General features: G+C 58.3%; 1 protein-coding gene across 2 annotated transcripts in view; it reads right to left on the bottom strand.

The window, feature by feature from the left end:
- PLXNA1 (plexin A1) overlaps window positions 1–21,550 on the bottom strand; it is a 105,421-nt gene extending 83,871 nt beyond the window's left edge. For both annotated transcript variants that reach the window (XM_062636763.1, XM_062636772.1), the window contains exons 1-3: window positions 21,416–21,550; window positions 9,056–10,399; window positions 2,767–2,949 (exon numbers count right to left, since the gene is read on the bottom strand). In XM_062636763.1, the coding sequence (XP_062492747.1) occupies window positions 2,767–2,949; window positions 9,056–10,258 (1,386 nt within the window). In that variant the 5' untranslated portion in view covers window positions 10,259–10,399; window positions 21,416–21,550. The remainder of the gene's footprint in view (window positions 1–2,766; window positions 2,950–9,055; window positions 10,400–21,415) is intronic.
- Window positions 21,551–22,461: the final 911 nt, after the last annotated feature.

Below are 22,461 nucleotides of genomic sequence, written 5' to 3'. Positions count from 1 at the left end.
ACTTCCCTTGTGCAAATACCCCCTGGACTTCCCCGCTGCAGCATCCCCACATCACTTCCCCATTCACAGCACCCACACAGCACAGGGTTCAAGGCCGGGTCCCTGACACAGCAGAAGCACAGAGGACAGGAGCAGCGTGAGAAGTCATCCCCGCATTGCTCACCTGGGATGCACCAGGAATTCCCCATGAGCCCCAATCCCATGACTGCTGGCACAGGGCACAGCGAGCACGTGGGGCCAAGGGCTTTCCAAGCCTGACCTTTCCTCCATATAACTCAGGGCCAGCCAAAGATAACACAGGCCTGGTGACCCTGCAGGGACAAGCTGGAGTGGGTTACTGGATTCACTGCTGTGATCCATGCAGCATCCTGGGGTCCTGTATCCCCACCCCAGGTCTGCAAATCACAGAACAGTTTGGGTTGGAAAAGACCTTTAAAGATCATCCAGTTCCAACCCCCTGCCATAGGTTTGCCTGTAATATCCTTCCAGCCCTCCAGAATTGGGGTGTTCGTGCAGCTGCGGCAGCAGGCACTGCCCATCACCATGGCCTCATGGCAGCAACTGCGGGCAGCAGCGCCGGGGAGAGGCTGCAGGGCAGGCGGAGGCTCGCGTGGCTTGTTTTTGGGAAGGGGACACAAAGGGAGGCTCTGTCTGCACGCAACAGCCTGGACAAATGCTGGGCACGGAGCTGCCATCCAAGGAAAATCCAGACGCGGCAGTGACTCTGGCCTGACCTCACCCCAGCCCAGATGGTGAGATGGGAGCCCCCGCAGCACAGCAGCATCCGTCACAGGGCTCCTGGGATGGGGAGCACCAGCTGCCAGCACAGCCCTCCTTCCCTAAAGGACATGCTGGATAGAGATGGGGGAACTGGCAGGAGGATGGAGAAGCCACGAGGCTGCACCAAGCCTTATGCAGGTTACTTGTCACTGTCCCCTTACACGGGAAACTTAGAAGTAGAGGGATTGCAACCACTTCCAAGGAATGCCTCCCCCCCCCCATCCTCTGCCTTTGGCAGCCACCTTGGCCATGCTCTGCTGTGCCCCTGCTGGGTATCACATCCCCTGGCTGAGGACAAGTCAGCAGCATCCCCCTTGTGCTTCCCAGGCAGGAGGGAGCCATTCCCTCCCCATTCTGCCTCCGGCCAGCAGCCAGGAGCAGCATCAGGATCAGGATCAGGTAGCTGCTGAGGCAGCGCTTTGCCAGGCTGGGCAGGCAGCCCCTGCAGCAGGGAGGATGGGCTGCTCACCACAAGGTCACAGCAGAGGATGGGGGAGAGCTGGCTTGGAGACTGCAAAGTGCTCCCATGCTGCCATCACAGCGACCACAGGCAGGACGAGCCTTCAGAACCTGCCCAGTATCCCAGGGCTGGAGCAACCTCCCCATGCTCTCCCATGGCCTCAGCCATGACTTTGTAGCATGCAGCCTGCACCATGGCAAGGCACCCACCCTGGATCATAGGATCCCAGCCTGGTTTGGGTTGGAAAGGAACTTAAGGCTCATCCAGCTCCAACCCCTGCCGCAGGCAGGGAACCCTTCCACTAGAGCAGCTTGCTCCAAGCCCCTGTGTCCAACCTGGCCTTGAACACTGCCAGGGATGGGGCAGCCACAGCTTCTCTGGGCACCCTGTGCCAGCGCCTCAGCACCCTCACAGGGAAGAGCTTCTGCCTAAGAGCTCATCTCAGTCTCCCCTCTGGCAGGTTAAAGCCATTCCCAGTGTCCTGTCCCTACAGACCCTGGTCCAAAGTCCCTCTCCAGGTTTCCTGCAGGCCCCCTTGTAAACCACTCTAAAGGTGCAAAGACCAGAGAAATACTGAGAGAAGGAGGAAGAGGAGAAAACAAATCTGCCATGTAAAAAGCCACCACCAGCCCCTCTCAACAAATAACGGACTCGAGGTCCCCCTGGCTTCATGACCCTCCTTCCACATCCTTGCTCCTTCCCATCCCCACTTCATCGCTCCCATCTGGAGCCCAGCGCAGGAGCAGCCTCCAGCAACGCGACACCAATCCCTGCAGATCCCCCATCGATCCGGAAGGGATGAGCTGCTTCGTCAGCTCCTGCAGCCCTGGCGCCGGCAGGGCCCCTCCAAGGGCCACACAAAGCCAACAGAGGATGTGTGGCTGCAGAGGACCAGCAGTGTTCTACCCCAACCCAACACAGCAGCACATATATATAGGGAATCATCTCCTGCAATGGCACCCTGCTCCTGATTCCGGTCAGGAAAGCCACCCTGCTTCTCCAAGGCATCCTGCCCAGCACAGATCAAGCACAATTGCACCACGCTGTGCCCAGGATGGGGTGCTGGAGCACCTCCCAAGCCACGGAGCACCAAGCCAGACCCTCTGGCCAAACCCTCCTGCTCCTGGGCAGGGATCATACCGGGACCTTCACACTGCCCTTCCCTGGCTGAGGATGCCGTTAACGCAAGCTATGTTTATACAGGGCATGTACAGCTGTAATTATAGGCACGATGTTATGATAACAGGAAATCCATGCCCTGTGGAGATGCAGGCAGGGAAAGGCACGCACGGAGCTATTTGTTAATTGCCACCAACAAGCAGCCTTTTGTGGCATGGTAGAAAGAGGAATCTCCCCTACACCGGGATTGAGCCACCAGCACCCATCTCTGCCCAGGTCAATGGCAAAGCCATACAGACATGGACAGACAGATCAATATATCAAGTCACGGTATGATGGAGGCACAGCCTTATCTGCACCCCCAAAGGACCATCCCTCCCCATCACACCACCGAGGCCTTTCCCTACCTTCTTGATCCGCCCGCTCCGTGTGCCAGCGAACACCACGGTCTGGCCCCTGTAGTCATAGGCAGCCACCGAGGTCATCCCATCCTCCTTGTCCACGAAGAGCGGGGTCCCCTCGATGGTGACGGTCCCCCCCAGGGGCTGGTTAAAATCCTGCCCACAGAAGTTGTCGTCAATCTGCAGCGGCTGTGGAGGAAAACACAGAGAGATGAGCTTGGGGATAACACCGCGACATGCCCGCCCTACCATAGGGCCATCCGCCACCTGCCACCTCCACCCCAGCACCTACGGTGGCTTCAGCAGCCTCATCATAGAACCAACTAGGTCGGAAAGGACCTTTAGGATCGATAAGTCCAACCATCATCATGACTGTCTCAGCCATCCCAAGGGAAGGGATGAGCCGGTGCTTCCCTAAAATTCCCTTTCCACACTGATGTAAGGCACTTAGGACACATCCAAGGCACGCAGCCACTCTGCATCCAGAACAAGCTTTGCAGACCAAGATTAAGGCTCTGGGTCTTGCAGAGCAGCACTTACAAACCCAGCGGGAGCCAGCACAGCATCCCTGCTCCCCCTCCATCCACTGCCACCTCAGAAACGTGGGATGCGGGCACAAACTCCACACACATCCCTCTCCTCCTCATCCTGGCAGGAGCTCCAGAAGGAAATCATCTTGGTAGCCAGGCAGGAGGGGCCGAATCCTGCACCCAGCCTTCCCCCAGAGACAAAACACTTCCCAGTCAAGGCCGTGCCAAGACAAACGAGTCGGGGCTCCTCAAAGAGCCTCATTTCACACAGCAGAGGCTCCAGCAGACACGCTGCCCACCTGCCAGCCCTGCTCCTCCTCCCACAGGAACGCCGTTGGGAATTCCCCACATTCTTTCCCTGCTGCCTTGACCCAGACACGGCGCCGGGCTCCGGGAGCTGCCTCCTTGCTTCTCTGCTCACCCATGGGGAGAAGCTTCTGCAAGCTCTGCCCCAGGAGAGGCAGAGGAAAGGGCTGCACCAGCCCCTTGCCACCCTTAGGCAAGCATGGTCACATTAATGGGCAAGGCAAAGACAGAGGGATGCCCTTGTGGAAGCCGGGATGCAGGCAGGGAAGTGGGACCAGGACCAGCTCCATTGAGCATCAGGTCACCCTGATCTGCTGAGCACAACAGACCCTGGCCATGGGCATCCAGCCTATGCACCCATGCCATGGCCTCATAGCACCAGCAAAATCCATCCCAGCCTGTCCAGGCAGTGAGGGGCTCCTGATCCCAGCGGGATCAGGGAGCCTGGTGCACGAGGTGAAGGCGCAAAGGAAACAGCCTGCTCCAGCCTCGGGAGGACCACAAGGTCCCTTATGTAACTGAACTTAAAGGGGAGAGAGGGTTTTTGGCAAGCAGGGCCCTCCAAACGCATGCCAGTCCCCACGGGGCTTTAAATCCATACAGCATGTGCAGGGAGCACATGGGAAAACCCCGAGCTCCAATACGTAGGGGCAGTACATAACTCCACAATCCCACTCAATGCTGCCTGGGAAGAGATGGTCAGCCCGGACCAGCTCCCACCAGCAATTCCCAGTCACCCGTGGGGAACAGGGCAAACAGGGCGCTTTTCCATGCCCCAGTGCATTGTATTCCATAATGGCTTCAGCCTCCCACAGCCATGGTGGGGCTCCTTGTCCTCACCATGCCACTATTCCAGCCCCAAGGCCAGTGGTCCCATTCCCGGCTCAGTGGGAAAGGACCAGGAATGACACCAACCAGGCACATTCAGCCTTTCCAGGGAGACTGGGAATGCTGGGCTGCTTCCTCAGTTACTTCTGTGTTTGCTGAGAGCCTGAGTTAATACACAGCCACAGATCAATGACCTTTGCTCGTCATTCCCTAAACTGGCAGAGCTCCTACAGCCAGGCATGGGAGATGTGGGGATCCCCAAAAGAGCAGCATGGGGCACCAGGCACTTTTGCAACCACGGGAGAAAGGGGAAGGGAAATTAGGACCTTTCCATCCATCCTCTTAATCCCAGCCTTGCAAGCACCCTCTCTCCTCCATCAGCCAGCACACACATTAAGCATCCTCCTCTGCATCACTTTAAAACAAAAGATCCAAGGAAAGAGACACGAGGGATGCTCCAGCCGATACCACGGTCCTCTCCACATACCTGGGATCCTTTAGGCACTTCACATGGAGAAAAACCCACTCACTGCTCCAGCATCCCAGCACCTTCCACCCATCCACAGCAGGTGAAGGGCAATGCCATGATGGGATTAAAGCCCCTGGGTGCAGTTGGTGCTCTCACGCTCCATCTGCAGCTTCTCCATCCCCTCTGCTGCTGAATATGCAGGAGGAGAGATGTTGATGGTGTTTACTCCGCTCTGCTTTGTCTCAACAAACTCTCTGGGAAACGACAAATACAGCTGCACCGCGGCCCCGCGGAGCCGCCGCCGCCATGCAGCCACCACCTCGATAAATAATTACACCCACAATTAGCTCATTAACAGCAAACTGCCTCGTTAGGGAAGCACAGGCAGGCAGCGTGGAGAGGGCAGGCCAAGGGCGGCGGAACCGGGGCTACGGCACCAACCAGCATCCCTGGAGGATGGGGGATGCAGGGGGGATGCAGGGGGGATGCAGGGGGGATGCAGGGGGGGATGCAGGGGGGGATGCAGGGGGGGATGCAGGGGGGGATGTGTCCTGACACACACCACAGCACACAAGGGCCAGTGACCTTGGAGCATCTCAGCTCGCAGATGCAGGGGTCTGCAGGAGGCCTTTGGCTCTGCCTGCTCTCCCATTTGTACAAGTGGTTGCAAGGAACCATGGCCTCAGCCCATTGCAATGGGGGGGGGGGGGGGGGAATTGTTATTTTGTTTTTTTTGTGGATTTTAATGATTTTTCCTTCAGTTTTTATTTCAGTGCTTTCCCTTAGCACCCCTCTCAGCCGCCCGTCACCCCCAGACCCCACTTCTGCGGCACAGCATCCTTCTCTCCTCCATCACCAACCCACTCCCCCAAAGCAGGATCAGGAAAGCCGTATTTCCCAGGGACAGCAGCATGCAAGAGGATGGAAAGCAGGCCCATAGCACCGAGGGAGCATCTCCTTGATGTGCCTTGTCTCATTGCCTCCCTTCAAGCCCACTTACGAAAGCAATGAGGGAGCAGACAGCAGAGGCAGGCGAGGCGCGCGCCGCGCAGCGTTATTAATTAGCCACTGATTCACCAGTTAACACCATTACTGGCTCAAGCCCGGTCCCCTGTGCAGCCCCCAGGCGCTGCGATGGAGGATGGAGGATGCAGAAGGATGGGAAGAGCCAGGGAGGAGGCCGCAGGAGGCAAGGACCAAGCGCCAGGCCGGGATGCCAGGCTTTTAGCACGTTTCCCAGGAATAATCGCAGCCTGGTACGGTTCATTAACACCTGCATTTCTCTGGCTGCCCCTGGGAAAGGATTTGGCTTATCCTGGCCCAGTGTGGGCCAGTTTATCACCAGCCATTGCCCTGTGCCAGCAGGCTGGGCAGCAAGCCTCACAGAGGAGTCAGAACTCATTTTCTCCCTGGGGCTGCGCAGGGAAAGCTGCTGCCCATTGTCCTGCTGGCTCCAGGCATGGCTCTGCCTGCACTGCCAGCCAAGGGTGAGGATGCTGGAAACTCCAAATCACTCCTTGCTGCAGCATCTGCCCTCTCCCAGCCCTGATACATAGAATCCTGGAGTGGGTCTGGGTTGGAAGGGACCATAAAGATCACCTACTTTCAACCTCCTGCCATGGGCAGGGACACAGCCATGTGGAGCAGATGTGCCGTGCACATCTGGCCATGGACAGCACAGTCCCTGCAATGCATAAGGGAAGCAAAGAGCCAGGACCCACAACACTGAATCCCTCATTGAAGCAAGCAGCCAGACCTTGGATGGGCTCAGGAGTGGTTTTGGCAGTGGGGCTGGAGCAGGGGGATGGACACAAGGTGCCTCTGCTGCGTGCACAGGTCTGAGTGCATGAGGGGTCTCGCTCCCAAGACGGCTCCTCTCCCCTTCCTGTTGGATCGCTGGATCCCAGAAGGGGAGCACAAGGAACAGAGGACAGGAATTTGCTCTGCTTGCCAGCGCCAGGGAGGAATCGCTGACATCCCCTGAGCTGCTGCCAGGCCTGGCTCCTGGCCTCTCCTCCTAGCCCCAGCACCAGCCCTGCAGCGCTGCGGGATGAGCATCCCTTAGCCCCGAGGTCTGGGATGTCAGCATGGACCAGCCTCAAGCCACTTCCCACTGCAAAGGAGGGGAGCAAGAGACCTCCTGGGACACTTCCCATATGGATGGGGTGTAAATCCCAAGCAACTACTGACTTGAGTAATTCCATTCTGCCTCCTCCAAAATCAGACACCAACATGCCCTTTGTTTCCTGGCCAGCCCTCACCACTGAGAGACCCGTCACTGCCACGGCCCACCCCAGAGGTGGCTGTGTTTCATTAGGGGCACAGAAATTCCTGCCAGGAAGAGTTTACATGTTCCACAGGCTCTAGTTTGGCTTGTGCTCAGCACAGCAAGGGGCTGAGGGCTGGACTTGCAATCCAGTTCTGCCTTTCCAGCTCTGCTTCGCAGCTGGAGCAGGATGGGACAGAAAACATCACCTGGATCCCACACAAGGGAGGCAGCACCCTCCAACCCAGCCCATTTGAAAGCAGGAGCCATCCTATCACCACACACATCCTTCCATCCTGTGAGAGTCCCAAAAGAGCATCTTGAGATGTATCCACTCACATGGGCTGACCACCAGGACCCTGCCTACAGGAAACCTGGACAGGGGCTTTGGACAAGGGCCTGCAGGGACAGGACACCAGGAATGGCTTTAACCTGCCAGAGGGGAGACTGAGATGAGCTCTTAGGCAGAAGCTCTTCCCTGTGAGGGTGCTGAGGCGCTGGCACAGGGTGCCCAGAGAAGCTGTGGCTGCCCCATCCCTGGCAGTGTTCAAGGCCAGGTTGGACACAGGGGCTTGGAGCAAGCTGCTCTAGTGGAAGGGGTCCTTGCCTGTGGCAGGGGTTGGAGCTGGAGGAGCTTTAAGGTCCATTGCAACCCAAACCATTCCATGATGCCATGATTCTCTCAGTATGAGGCCAGCCCCAAAGCACAGGGGTGGCTCCCCATATGCAGGGAGCACGGTGCTGCCGTGGGGCACTGAGAGAGGCAGTTGGGAATGGGGGAGGAAGCGGCAGCATCTCCTCAGCGGAGCCGGCAGCTGCGGACCCAACAGGCAGCAGGGTAACGATTTCATCCTTTTCCAGCAGAATTCAATTAGCTCAAAGCCAAAATGTGATTTGTGAGCCCAGCGCTTCTGACAGCAGCCCCTTTACTTTGTCAGGCAGCTGTTAGCTGTCTGCTCCGGAGCAGAGAGCAGGACGGTGGCAGGGATGGCAGATCTGCTCCATAGGGACCACCGACCCCACCACCGAGCACCCAAAACCCTGCTCAGGCAGGGCTGGGGGGATAATAGCAATAGCAGGAGTGTTAGGACCTCCACCAGATCCTCCCAAAACACACAATGGCACCCAAATCCCCTCTCTGGCACCTATCTGACCTTGCCTGGGGACCACCAGCTTGTGATCCTATCCCTCAGAGCCACAGCCTCCCTCTGACGACTCATGGGTTAGAATGTGAACTGGAAAATAAGCCAGCCCCAGGCAGGAGGACACATCTCTGGGGACAAAAGGGAGCGTTCCCTCGATTGGGAATCACTGCTTTGGGATGCTGCCACTCACCTCCTGCATCTCTGGATGACCACACTCAAAACTCACATCACTGACGGCACCTTGCACCCTCTATCCACCCCTCCAGCACCCCATGGAGAGGACATGGTCCCTCCTCACTGAGGATCTGACCAACTCCTGCCTGGACTGTCAACCTCTCCACCCTATCCATCAGGTCTGTACTGCTCAACCCCACATCCTATTGCCCCCAACACCTTGTGCTTGGCCACAAGGTGCCACAACACAGATTCATACATGTCATGTGCAAGAGACTCCCCAGCACAGCTGCAGTGGATGCCCTGAGGACAGAGCATCCCTCCCAGCCCAACCCACCGACACTTCTCATAGCCATAGTGCATCAGCATGGGGCTCCTTGCTTAGGGCTCTCCGTGGGCCCTGATGCAGCCACTATGAAGCCATAATCTCCACAAGGAAAGATGTTGAGGAACCCATGCACCCAGACCTAAGGGTGCCAATCCTCCCACCAGGAGCCAGGCAGGTTATCAGGAAGGGTCCAGCCACCACCAGCAGCCAGAAACAGCCTGGCTTGGGTAGAGACCAGCAGGAACTTACCGAGTTGATGCAGCCCAGCTCCTTATTCAAGAGCCAGGGTAGCGAGAGTTTCCCTTCCCCTCTGTAGCACGACTGGATACGCTCCTTGATCTTATCCTTGATCTTCTTCAACGTGAAGAGGCAGAGCACAGACTCCTTGGGAGGCTTAACCCTGTTTTTCTGGCCCTGGGAGAAGATGGTGAAGAGGATATCCTCCCTCTCCGAGATGCCCAGGTACTTGGCCAAAGCCTTGCCAGGCTTGGTCAGGTAGGCATCCTGGATGAGGCGGTACTCAATGCCGTCCTGCACGCAGCCGATGGGGAACTCCACGTAGGAGTAGAACTTGGGGTCATCCACGCAGAGCCGGACGATCTTGGAGGTGAAGAACTGCTCCCCGGTGGAGTCGGGCGAGGTGAGCTGGGTGTCCAGCTGCAGGGTCAGGTAGTACACAAACTGCTCGCTGCTGAAGCTGTAGATGTAGTAGATGTCGAAGGTGGGGAACTTGGAGAGCGTATCCGAGGGGATCTTGAGCTGCGAGGACACAAACTCATCCTGGTAGACGAAGCCGAACATCTCCGCGTTCTCCTCGTTGGCCATCAGCTTGCGGCTGGACAGGGTGGGGAAGTACTCCGACTTCCCATCAATGGGCGTCCCAATGAAGAGCTTGTTCTGCCCGTTCAGCACCTCAATGATGACCCCAGACATGGTGCCCGACTCGTTGACGCTGGAGAGGTAGTGCTCCTTGCGGTGGTGGGGCTCGCCCAGCTTGAAGAGGTCATCGAGCCGCAGGAACTGGCAGATCCCTTGGGATGCGCTGCCGCAGGCAATGAGCCGGTTCCCCGAGTAGTCCACCAGCAGCAGCTTGTTCACGTTGTTGGTGGTGACCAACCCGTGCGGGCAGGACTGGACGCTGGGCGGAGGGTAACACTTCTCATTGTCCTCCACGGGGCCCGTCACGTGCGTCCGCAGGAGCGTGAGGTTGTTGGAGAGCTTGTAGATCCGATTGACAGCCCCCACGTAGACCTCCCCGGTTTTGTTGTGGACCACCAAGTGCGTCAAGCTCCAGTCTGAAACCGGGAAAGTCCTAAAGGGAGACTTGGGGCTGCCTTCCGCCAGCGGTAGCCAGGTGCTCCCCAAGAGCAGCAAGGTCCAAACGTGGATGGACAAGTGGTGCTTGAGCCAAAGGAGCCGCATCGCAGCAGCCTCGCATCCAGCCAAGGCCATGCCCAAACCCAGCCACAAAATAAATAGAAACAAACCCAAACTAAAGGGGTAAGGGAGGGAGGAGCTAACGGGACACAGTCTCCTCTGCTTCCACTGCGCTCGGCATTCAGGGTATCGTGGGCACGGCCACTCCAGTCAGCCCTAGAGGGAGAGAGACAAGGAGAAAAGGATTAGGAGGCTTTCCAGCACTGTGTCACGCTCCTTTCACCCAACCCAGAGGAAGATTGTCCCTGGTGCAGGGCCCAAAGGAGCCTGCGAGATGCTAAGGACAACCCTGCTTGGTCGCACGCCAGCAGGAGCCCAGCAATGCTCTTTAGGACACCTACAGCATACAAACACCTCAGCGGGACAGTGCTGGCCCTGACCTGGTTTTAGGACCACCAGCAGCACCCAAGTGTTACCCAGGGATGGCTCCTAACAAGCCTTGATGGGAGCCTCCTGCCCCTGCACTGTGGATGCAAAGGCCCAGTTTGAAGCAAGCCCAGCCCAAGCCTTACATAGAGGAGGATCTCAAGAGCACCTCTTAAAGGAGCTGAGCACCCTGGCACACTGCCTGCTGCTTCCATCACCCACCTGACAAAGCCCAAGAGAGCCCTGGGCAGGAGGAGCAAGCATTTACATGCATTAGGGAACCCAGGGACAGCAGCAGGCAGTTGGCTCAAGGGGCTCTGGAGGGATGAGAGGGCACACACAGGAAGGATGCAGAGCTCTGCCCTCAGCATGGGGCCAAGCCAAAAGCCCGCACCAGCGTGACCACTGCATCCCCAGCAGCAGGGAGGAGATGGCCATGGGTAGACAACACAGCTTTGCTCTCCGTGTCTGCCTCAGTTACACCCCATCCATGCCTTCTCTATCCCAATCCACAAGCACAAGCACCTGGGGTTGTGCAACCCCCACCACCAGCACACAGCGCATCCCACCAACACCATCACAACCCCACCACTCAGGGTGGGATCATCGCTCCCAAGGTCCATGACCAGGACAAGAGCTCACCCCCAGTTCTCCAATACTGAGACCAAAGGCAGGAGCCACCAAGGTCTGTGGGTACAGAGACAACCAAAGCACGAAGCCACCAGTGCTGGGAATCACCATTAAACTCATGTACCAAAAGGAGAGGAGCAGGTGACGGAGGTGAAAACGGGAGCTCAGCGCAGAAGCATTGTCCTGTTGGAGCAGGATGTGTGAGCAGGACAGGGAAGTCACTTTCTCAATGCTATTCCACGATTCACCGCTTCTATTTCAGGAAGCAGGCAAGAGCTGCTGCCACAAAGCAGTGCTAGAAAGCCCAACAGGAGATTCCCAAATTAACGTAGGGAATTACTGCTTGGGAGCTGGAAGGAGAGCAAAGAGAGGCTGAGCTGGGGTGAGCCGAGAGCAGAGAGATGACACTGCAGAGCTCCTCTGAGATTTCTGCTCCTAAATAGACTTCAGCAGCAGCATCCCGCCCTAGTGACCTGACACAGTGGTGGGTCTGTCCAGCTTAAACCATCAGCAGTGATTATTACAGAGAAACAGCAGGAATGCTCTGCTTGCCTGCTCTCCTCAGGATTCCTGAGACTGGGATGGAATCAAAGCGGGGTTTGAGCCGTCAGCACAGCCCCAGCTCCATGCCCATAGGAGCAGCCTGGGAGGAGCAGCACAGGGAACAAAGGGCATTTCCGTCCCATCACACAACCTCCAACCCTCATGGAGAGGTCACAGTGAGGCTAACAGCAGAGCAGCTCCTCCACTTGAAAGCACACAGCATCCAAACCCCATAGGGCTGCACGCATGGAGCATCTTATCCCAGGAAGAGCACAGCCCAGGACCACCGAATGCCACCAGGAAGCCAGACCTGCACCACTGCAGTCCCAGTGCATGGAAAACCCTGAGCAGACACCATGGAGCCAAGCCCAGCCCTAAAACAGGCTGCAATAAAGTAATACACCCCAGAACGGATATATGCGTGCCAACTGGGAGAGCAGGACCGGAACTACACCCTGTTAGGCTACCTGGGCAGCAAGGGATGCAGTGCAGAGCATCCCCACACAGGGTCACGCTATGGGGAGACAGCCCCACAGGCTTGTGTTTTGTTTTCCATGCACACAGATGCACTCAGGAAACCTGCCATCAGAAACAAAGCCGGCATCAAACCCATCCCAACCCCTTCCATCCCACACCAGAGAGGATGCTTGCTCATGGTTCGCCTTGGAAGTGGCCATGCAGAGCCGGTTGCAGCATGACCTGGATGGGGCTGCCCACAGCCAACACAGGCTTCAGCTTCGAAAGAGCCTTTTAGCCAAAAAGCCATGGACATGGCCTGCAAATGCCTGCATCCCACTTGGTCACTGCTGAAGAGGTGACAAGAGGCTGCAGCATTCATCCCCTGAGGCTGTGAGCTTCCTGGTCCTGCATCCCAGCCAGGAACCTGGGTTTGGGATGAAAGCCCATGCTTTGGGAAAATAATCATCACTTTTGATAGCAGAAAGCAGCACTGGGATGGAAAAAACAACCTCAAAAGGCAAAGGCTGGACAGGGCTTTAAGGACCACTCATCCAGGCACTGATGGATGCAGAGTCAGCACAGGCTGCTGGGCTACAGAGCACCAGCCCTAGTACTAATAGCTGGAGCCAGTGTTTAAAACACACTGGTGAGCACAGAGGTGCACATCTAGCACCCACAGACCCACCTGCACTGTCCATTCCTGCCTCACCCAGACCCTGGCTGGGACGCATCACTACTGATGCTGTCCTCCACTGTGCATCATCCCAAGAGGAGCCCCACACATTACCGGAGTCCCAGGCGGGTCTGCACCCCAAGGTTAGGGAAAGCATCACTGGACTTAGGGAGAAGCTGCTCTCAAACAGTGGGATAAGGCTGCAAACTGCCCCAAGAGCTTTACAGCCCCGCACTCTGCAAGGGAGGCTGGAAGAGGGAAGCAATGGGATTGAAACCCCCCATATAATCACCCAGGAGAGGGGAAATAGCACCTGACAGGTCTTTACCTGCAGCCTCTGCGAGTCCCTTGCTGCTTTCAGCAATAGGAAACATCCAGGAAGGGACCCGGCTCCACTTCCAAACCCACGAGCTGCAGAGCTGCCAGTAATTAGCGATGGGGAGAGTGCAGCTATTCCGGGGGAGAGGAAAACCACCGGAGAGCCGGCCTCACCGTGCAGCTGGTGTATTTTTAGGTTCCTCTGCCTGGGAAAAGCCTCGCAACAATGAGGAAAGCCTGGTGGTGGGACGAGTTAGAGCTGAGCTCTATATGCAATCATCTGCAACAGGGCTAAACTTTAACTCCTTCCTTCACCACACAAGTCACTAAAACCCCTTTGGATGCAGAATCGCCCTAGCAAGTGAGTTAAATCATTACAAATCTTATCCCTGCTCTGAACCGCACCCTGATGAAATCAATGGGAAGCTCTGGAGCTGCCCTGATCCAGTCTCCATTGCCCTCATCTCCATCAGGACTATCATCAGCATCCCCCCAGGGCTGAGGACCCCATCCACTGCAGCACACAGCACAGCAGCTCCCACTCCTGCCATGCAAGGCTCTTTTGGGCAAGGAATTCAACCTTTTCTGTCCTGAGAAACAAGACAAGGAGAAGCAGCCACCTACTGCCCAAGGAGTTCAAGCAGCAGCTTGACCCTCAGCAAAAACAGGGCATAAAAGAACAGGGAACAAGGAAATCAAATAGCACTTCTCAAGCACACAATTCCCCTTCTCCGGTCCTCTGGGAGATGTCACATCATGCCAAGGAGAACAGCTCTGGAGCCACCACGTGCTCTCGCCACCAATGCACAGCCCATGGGTGACCATCTATCTACACAGGACACAGGTTGCTGCCTCCCCATCCTGCTTCAGGAAGGCTGTGCATCAGGGTACATGGAGCACACCCCAAACCCCTCTGCGCCTCTCAGCACACCAAGACACTCACCCATGGGGCCAGGATCCCAGCTGTGGGGCTGTGGGTTCCCACTACCAGCACCCAGGCCAGCTCAAGGCTTCGACCCCAGACTGATGTGGATATTGCGACCTCAACCATCACCATTTAACAACATTTTGTCCCCAGCTTTGGGGCAAAGAAGCCCAGACCATGTCCCCTGAAGATCACCTTCCAGCTTGGCTTTGCCGCAGACCCTGGTTCTCCCATCCAATCAGCCCATTGCCCCATATAAACATCCCAAAATGCATCCTTGCTGGCTGGGGTCAGCTCATCAAGCTGGGGCTGCAGAGACCCAGAAGGTCACCCAGCACCCAGCTCTCCCAAGAGCAAACAGGGAAGCCCAACGGGAGCTCCTCTGCCTTTGCACTCCCCCCCCCACATCCCAGAGGGAATCTGGGAGCTCCCACAGAATGCTGCCGCAGCGGGATTCCTGCTGGACCCACTCTGCCCCCAGCAAAGGGAGGTGGCTCTGGGCTGGTTTGATCCTGGCTGAGCTGCAATTCCCATGCTTCCATGGCCCCATGCTGACACCAGCACTCATGCCGTCACGTGCTGAGCCCAGCACAGCCCCTGCTGGGGTCAGGACTGAACAGAACAGACCACAAAGCTTCTCCAAACAAGGTCTCCCCGGATAAACCCCAAGCCATGTCCTGCCTTTCCTTCCCCCAAACCTCCGTTGCTTCCCTCTTTGCTGTCCCGAGCACTGCAGCTGGAATAGGCTCGGCTTCCTCTGTGGAAGTTAACCCCAAGCTTTATTTGCCAAAGGCGGAGGTGACCCAGGAGCAGGGTGACAGCCGAGAGCCAGCAAAGCCTCACTCAGCAGCGGGACGGGCACAGAGGGGAGGGAAAGAACCCAAAAGCTTCCCCACAGCAACACCACCAAGGGGAAACTGCTCCTAGAGGACACCAGGAGCTTCATCTGCAACACAGCGGGTGCAGGGCATCCAATAAAACCAGATTCCAGGTAGAGGAGAGAGCGGAGCAAGGCTGCTGCTATCCCTGCACATCCTAGGTGCAGCCCGGGGGAGCACGAAGGGCAGAGACCCCAACCCCCTCGACGCAATGGAGCTGCTCATTCACTGCATAGCCAAAAGCACGTGTCTGCCTGCCTGCACCGGGAGGGCTGCCCAAGCACCTCTGCCAGAGAAGCCCACATTATCCTCACGGATGGTGGCTCCAACGAGTGCCATCACCCTGCAGAGAGCCAGGAAAGCACAGACACATCCTGCCCGGAGCCCTGGTGCAAGCCAACACATGCCCCTGGCACGGCACATCCCTCCCTCCTGCCTCTCCCCATGCAGGCACGAGGCTGTGCCGAGCAGGACCTCTTGGCATGTGCTGCATCCCTGCGGGCACCGCCGCCGTGCCGGTAATGGGGAATAGCCACGAGTGGAAGCCGGGACTGCCGGCGGCGTCACGGGCTCGGCTCCCTTCGGAAGCGGCGCTGCCTTCCTGCCTCCCTCCTCCCCCATTGCTTCTCGATGACATCAGCCTGAAAAACAGGTTCTCAACTTCAGAAGGAGCTCATCGGGCCAACTGTGGTCTCGCTCGGATGCCAGGATTCCATGCCCTCCCCCTTGACTCCAGAGAGGATGTCGCCATCCAGGAGCCAGAGCCGGAGATAACCGGGCGGGCAGGGACCCTGACGGCATTGCCAGCACTTCTAGGAATAAAAACCACCGAGGAGATGGGGGTGGAGGGAGCACGATGCTGGGGAATGGATGTGAAATGCCTTACAGGCTCACGGCCCAGCAATGCCACTGCTCCGGTACCAGGCAGCACAACTCAGGGCAAACCCCAACACTCAGCCCCCGAGACCAACACTGCATCCTCAAGCTGGCCCTAGGACTTCCCACCACCCAGCAAAGCATCGCGAGGGCCGCAAGCCTGGCCATGGACCAGCGCTGCAGCACATCCTGCCCACGGGCCGAGCCCCAGGGCTATTTATAAACTGCTCCTAAAATATTCCTGGGTTTTCCTCTTCCCCCCCTGCCGAAGCTCAGAGTCGGCACAGGAAAGAGCAGAGCAAACAGCTCGCTGCCATCACAATTACCTGCGATGTTATCGGCAGCTCCAACTCGGCATCTGCAGGAGGAAACGTGGTTTTCACATCGGTGTCATTCCAAACACAAGCCCAGCCTTCCTCCCACCCTGCCCAAAGGGGTCAGAACCCACTGGCACTGACACAAGAGCTCCTGGATATGGAGAGCTACATCAGGCAGGATATTACCCCCCCTCAACACAAGCACCGATGGGAATCTGCCTCTCCTCTCACCAGGGATTTACTTCTGCAAGAGGCTGAATGCTTTGACACACAAGCAGTTGCTTCACTGAGCATTTAAAAGGACTTCCAGGATTCCTACAACATTGGGATTTGCCAGGAGGAGGGTAGCACCAGTTGTGCCCGGTGCCTTGGCAAAGGATCGGGCCCCAGGCACAATCAGTGCTAACCCACTGCATTCCAGGATGACGAGCATCCCATTCAGCTTCCTGATAACGATGGGAAACCAGCCCTGCTCCCAACCCCTCATGCACCGGACCACAGCTCTGCTCCAAAACTCCCTGGAAAACACGAATCACTCAGCATTTATCAGTTCAAAACAGCCGTGCAATTAGCAAGGGTTCTTTTTTCCCCTCCCTCCAATATAATTATATACATTTTAATGCAATTCCCACCCCTGTATTTTGTACATTAACAGTAGGGAAGTGAGAGGCTTGATTTTCCTTGGCTTCTCCTTTCTGAAAATAATAGTGTGTTGCAAAACAGCTCCAACAGAAGGCTTTATCTTCACCAAAGAGGGGAGCAGATGGAAAACAGGAAGGGAAAGGAGGGATCTCCCAAAGGGAAAGCAGGGATTACAGTGCCTTTCCACGCTGCCCTCACCCTACACGTACCGATACCAGGAAACCATGCCCGATAGCAGGGGCAGGGCTCAGAATCAGCCTCAGGCTCTGTCTTCCAGTGATGGAAAGGAAAACCAAATCAGATGGTCACCGGTTACTCACCCCCCAAAGCCGGGGTCATTAGCTGGATTAAAGCTCCGGATAGCAAAGCACAATTGGATTACTGCTGCTCCTGGCTCTCCGTGCCAAGTTGGTCAGTGCATTGTGGGTTGTTGAAAATAGGGAGGTGGGTGCTGAGCCCCGGGGCTGATCCACAGGCTGTCAAGGAGGAGAGATGGGGAGAAGACCCCATCATCAACAGGTCCCCAGTGCCACGCAGCCCATTCCCAGCACCAGCCATGCCCTGAGCTCTCACCCTGGCACTTTCTCCAGTGAAATCCCTACAAGCTCAGCTCAAGGAGCAAAGAGGATATCCTGCCATGGCTCGCACCAGGCACTGCACTGACCCCGATAACAAATCTCCTCCATGGATCAGGCAGCTCACAAGACACAGCAGCCCATGGGCCAGGGGTAGACTCAGCCCCCATCAACACCTAGCCATCCCACGCCTTAGGGACAGAGGGGTCACCTAAAACAGCCCACCTTGTGCCACGCAAGGAGGCTTCAGCAGAGCACAAAGAGCAAAAGTGCTGGTGCAGTGCGAGCCCCAGGGTTTAGACACCAAGTTCTCCTCCACACACAAACATCTCAGCCCACCAGCAACAAGGAGATTTGCCAAGCCTTGGCTAAAGGGAAAATAAACTCAAATGTTTTTAATTCAGGGGTTTAAGTAGTGGCTTCCACATGGAACAAGGGCTGGAAGCAGCCATGGGTGCGGGATGCTCAGGGAAGCAAGGCAAAGAAGGACACTGCTCCGTGCCCAGCTGCGCTCCGACAAGCCATGTGTTTTGGGGAGACAAACCGTGTCTGCCCATGCCTGGTGTGGAAACCATCAGATTTATTTATGTATTGGTTGGAGCTTTTCTCCTCCATGGATGCACAAGCACTTGCTCAAACTTGGCTTCCAACATAGCTGGAGGACCACACTAGGGCATCTACATGGCTTCCATGCTGCATCCTGGCCTGGACTATGAGGCTGTGGTCAGTCTGTGCCGGAGCCCTTGCATTCTCACCACACACCATCTGCCTGTAAAGGGATGCTCCTCATAGCACTGCCTAGAGCATATCACGGGCTGCAGCCAGAGGAGCAGCTGCCTGTGTCCAGCCTCAAGCCAAACCAGCCACCCCAGCACTGGATGGTGGCAAATACTCCTGCCCATTTCACATGGAGCCACTTGTTGGGAACAGGAGCCCCAGTCCAAACCCAGGAGAGGTATGGGATCATGGGCCATGCTGAACCCAGCTCCCCATCACTTGTGATTCCCAGCCCCTGGATCTTCCTCCACACACATAGCACATCACCGAGCCATTCACCAGTCAAACACTGACCGGGAGCCCTCTGCCCACTGGTTTCTTCATAGTCTCTAATGACACAGTTTGGAGAAGACATCAATAGGTCACAGAGAGCAGCAACCCAAGGTCTCCACACACAGATCACACCAGCCGAGATCAACACCAAACCCGAGCCTGCAGGCAGCAAGGATGGCACATGGGCAGCGGGGTGACCCATGCCCACCTCCCCATCACTGCACAGAAAAGTGAGCATCACCTCTACCACCCTGGCTCTTCCGAGGTCCGCCTCCCTTCTATTGTGCCAGAGGTGCCAAAAACCATGACGGACGCTTCACTGTAGACGCAAATGCCCGCAGAACCAAAGAGAAAGCCGTTGCAATGGGCCCACTGATGCTCCTAGCAATGCTCCCCATGGTTTGCAGGGAGCCGACACCAGGCATTCCGGCTCCAATATTCCCAGCTCAGGGCCAAATCCGGCTCGTGGCAGCGGTCAGCGGTACAGCCAGGAACAGGGCAGGCGCAACAAAGGCCCTGACCATTGCTCAGCCTGGAGAATAAACACGCACGAGTTTCCATCATTAACCCCGCTCCTTCCCTTTGCTCAAGCACGATAAAACCACCGGAACCAAGGGCCTGGCGTGATACCGACCCCCGGAGGAACGGAGCCAGCCCCGCCAGCGCGCACCAGCGCCGCCGCATCTCCCGCTGCCATTCCAGCTCCGGCCAAACAGCGCTGGGCTGGAGCCGAGTGGAGAGGAGTTTGTTTGTCTCTGGCTCTGCCTCGCACGGAGCAGGGCTTTGTGCACCGAGGATCTTCCCCTCGGCTCCGTGCGCAGCCCCGCCGCACGCCTCCGCTCCGCAACAGATCCGATGCTTCCATTAGAGGAGAAATAAGCCAAGAGAGGGGGGGAACCCTCTCACCGGTGCCGCTGGCACCGCAGCTTCCATCGTGAGGGCACCATCTGCAGCAAGCCCCAAGAGCGGGAGGCAGCCCCTCGGGAAGCGGCGCATGCAGGCTCCCCGCTCCCGGAGGAGCGGCACCGGATCGCACGCCCCATCGGGTGTTTTGAATGCAAACTTCCTCACCAGCCTTCCCTCGCGGCCCCGTGCTGCCGCACCGCTGCCAGCGCCGGCATCCACCGGCACCCGCAGCCAGCACCTTCCCCTCGCTCCACAAACCATCCGCGCATCCTCCACCCCCCAAGGCTCTGCCCCACTCCTCCTGCTTGGATCCTCCAACCTTTCCACCCCGTTTGGTCACCGATGTCTCGAAAGAGAGATATCGAGTCGCTCATTTTACCCACGGAGTACATACAAAAGACCCTGAGATTGTTCAGGAAGCAATTAGCCGCTGTTCAGAGGAAAACGGTGTTTTTAAATGGATAACCTTTGGTGCAGGCAGGAGCCTCGGCTCCTCTCTTTGCTTCCCCCCCCCCCCCCTTCGCAGCCACACACAAAAGACAATAATAGAATAAAAACCCATAAAGAAATCCAGCGAAAGGCGGGCGATTGCCCTCGGCACAGCCCTCGCTCGGCAAACAGGGATCCTCTCCCAGCCGCAGGAGCGGCCGCTCGGGAAGGCAGCTCCTCTGCCCAACTTTTCTCCCCTCCGTGTCCCGGAGCAGACGAGAAGGATCATGAATATTCATCCATTCCCCCCCCCCGCGCCCGTTAGCAGGTTTCTGCTTTTGTTTTGTCCTCCCCAAAGCAGGAGGAAGGGGGGAGCGAACAAGTGAGGTTAATGCCTGTCTTTTCTCTCCCATCCATCTCCGCCTTAACCAGTGACCTCCGCGTTAAGCCCTGTTTACACACCGGCCCCCTCCCCGGCTCCCCCACGCAGGGGCAGAAGGCAGAATTTCCCTGCAAGGAAGGCAAGGGAAAAGAAGGGATTTCGGGATTTATCTCGGCACGCCACAGGGATCTGCTTTTACAGATCCCTCCCCGCTCGCACGCCGGAGCTGCCGTGCGTTTGCAGGGCAGAAATGGGAGAGGGAAAAGGGACACCGAATGTGCACCCGGCTTCATTTCCCACCTTCCCCGTCGATACCGGAGCTGGCACCGGCGCACAGCCCCGCAAGCCTCGCTGCGAGAGGTGCCCGGGCGCTGCACGGCTACGACACGATCACAATAGTCGCGATAAGAACGGAGGCGATGGCGAGCACGACCCAGTCCTCCCGCAGCCACACCGCATCGCTCTGCCGGCTGCGCTGGCGGGGGGGGAAAGAACGGCGGCTCTGCGGGTGTCGGGGCGAGCCCAGCCCGGTGCCGCGCCCCGACGGGATGCGGGGAGGCAAGAGCATGGATGCGGGGATGGCAGCGTGGATGGAGGCACAGCGGATATGGGGCAGGGCGGGCGCGGGGAACCGAGGCGGCGGGTGCGGGGATCCGGGGCGCGGAGCCCGGTCAGGGCTGCGCCCCGCTCACGCCTCCAGCGCTACCGGACTCGGGTGGGTCCCCGCGGTGCGGCACCGAGGAAGCAAACCCCGGGCTGCGGGAGGTGAGGCGGCCACCCCGGCGCTGCACCGGGCAGCTCGGAGCAGGGCGGCTCCGGCCCCCACCTGCCCGGAGCCCGGCGCCCCGACGGGAGCCGCGTGCGGGGGTAACGACGCGGGCTCGGTCCCCGCCGGGGTTTTTGTCCCCGCGGCGGGAGGCGGCTCCCGCGGCCGCGCTCCCGAAGCCGCGGGCGCAATGCGGGGCTGGCCCCGGGCGGCAGCAGCGCGGCCCCGGCCCGGCCCAGCCCGGCCGCCGCGGCTCCTCCGCGCACACACACACATAGACACACACCCCCCTCCTCCTCCTCCCGCTGCCCTGCCCGGGCCGGCCCCGCTTCTCCTCCGCCGCCTAATTTTGGGGTGAAAAACACGAAGAAGCGGGCGCATTTTTACCCAACCGCCCGTCAAGGCGCGCGGAGCAAAGTTCCACCCCGGTTACTCACGGCTCCGCTCCCCGCTCGCCTCCGCCGTGCCAGCCATAATCGCATTCCACACCGCGCCGCCCGCCGGGGCCCCTCCGCCGCCGCCGCCGCCTCCTCCTCCCGCTGCCGCCGCTGCTGCTCCTCTTCCTCCTCCTCCTCCTCCTCCTCCCTCCGCCGCCGCCTCGCTCCCGCCGCTGCCCCGCATGAATGGGACGGCGGCGCGAGCCCCCCGCCGGAACGCCGCCCGCCCCAGCGCGCGACCCCGCCGCCCCAGCGCGCGCAGCGCACGCGGGAGCGCGCACGGGGGGGGGGGGAGAGGGAGGGAGCGGGCGCCGCCTCCAGGGGGCGCCAGAAATGAGAAGTGGGCGGAGCCTTCACCCCCCCCTCCCCTTTCCACCTTGTCCCGCCTTAAAAGGGCGATGCACCCGAGAGGGGGTGCAGCCTTAAAGCGGCCGCGCCGAGCGATACCCGCAGCACGCCCTGCAGCGCGAAGGGGCCGTGGGGCAGAGCCGTGGGGCAGGGACCCGGCAGAGCGCGGAACAGAGGGGAGGGTCCTCTCTGGCAGCCCGCGGCGGGGCTGTGCTCCCCAGGGATGTCTGCTCAGCATCACCCCAATGGCACCACATCGCTTTAACTACAAAGGGGGGACGTAATAAAATCCATTAGGAAACGATCAGTTGGCTGTTTAAGCACGCTCGGTGCCAGCCACTTGTATCTCACCTTCGTCCCCCACCCCTAAACTCTCCCCCATGCCTCTCCCACTTCCCATGCCGGCCCCGGATGCTCCCTGCCTGCCCCAGCGCAGCACACCCCAGGGAAAGGGCCCTGCCTGTCTGTGATGCTCCATCACCTCTCATTTGGGAAGGGACCTTTGCAAAGACCTGCAGAAACAAATCCAGAGTTTATAACTGGGACCTCTATGGATTTCATGAGGGATTTGGGGATGAAAATGGAAAGAGCGGCTCTATCCCGACCTGTCCACCAGGTGATGGAGCTGCAGGTCCTTTGGGAGAGGACACGGGAGAGCAGGAGGCTCCTGGTGAATGAAGAATCAAAGTGGCCCTTGG

This window comes from Pezoporus occidentalis, unplaced genomic scaffold (assembly GCF_034315485.1).
Source record: "Pezoporus occidentalis ecotype Australia unplaced genomic scaffold, CSIRO_AGI_Poc_V1 ctg114, whole genome shotgun sequence".
NCBI classification, from domain to species: Eukaryota; Metazoa; Chordata; class Aves; order Psittaciformes; family Psittacidae; genus Pezoporus; species Pezoporus occidentalis.
The sequence above is the reverse complement of the archived record's forward strand: the minus strand, read 5'-3'. Positions and strand labels throughout refer to the sequence as shown.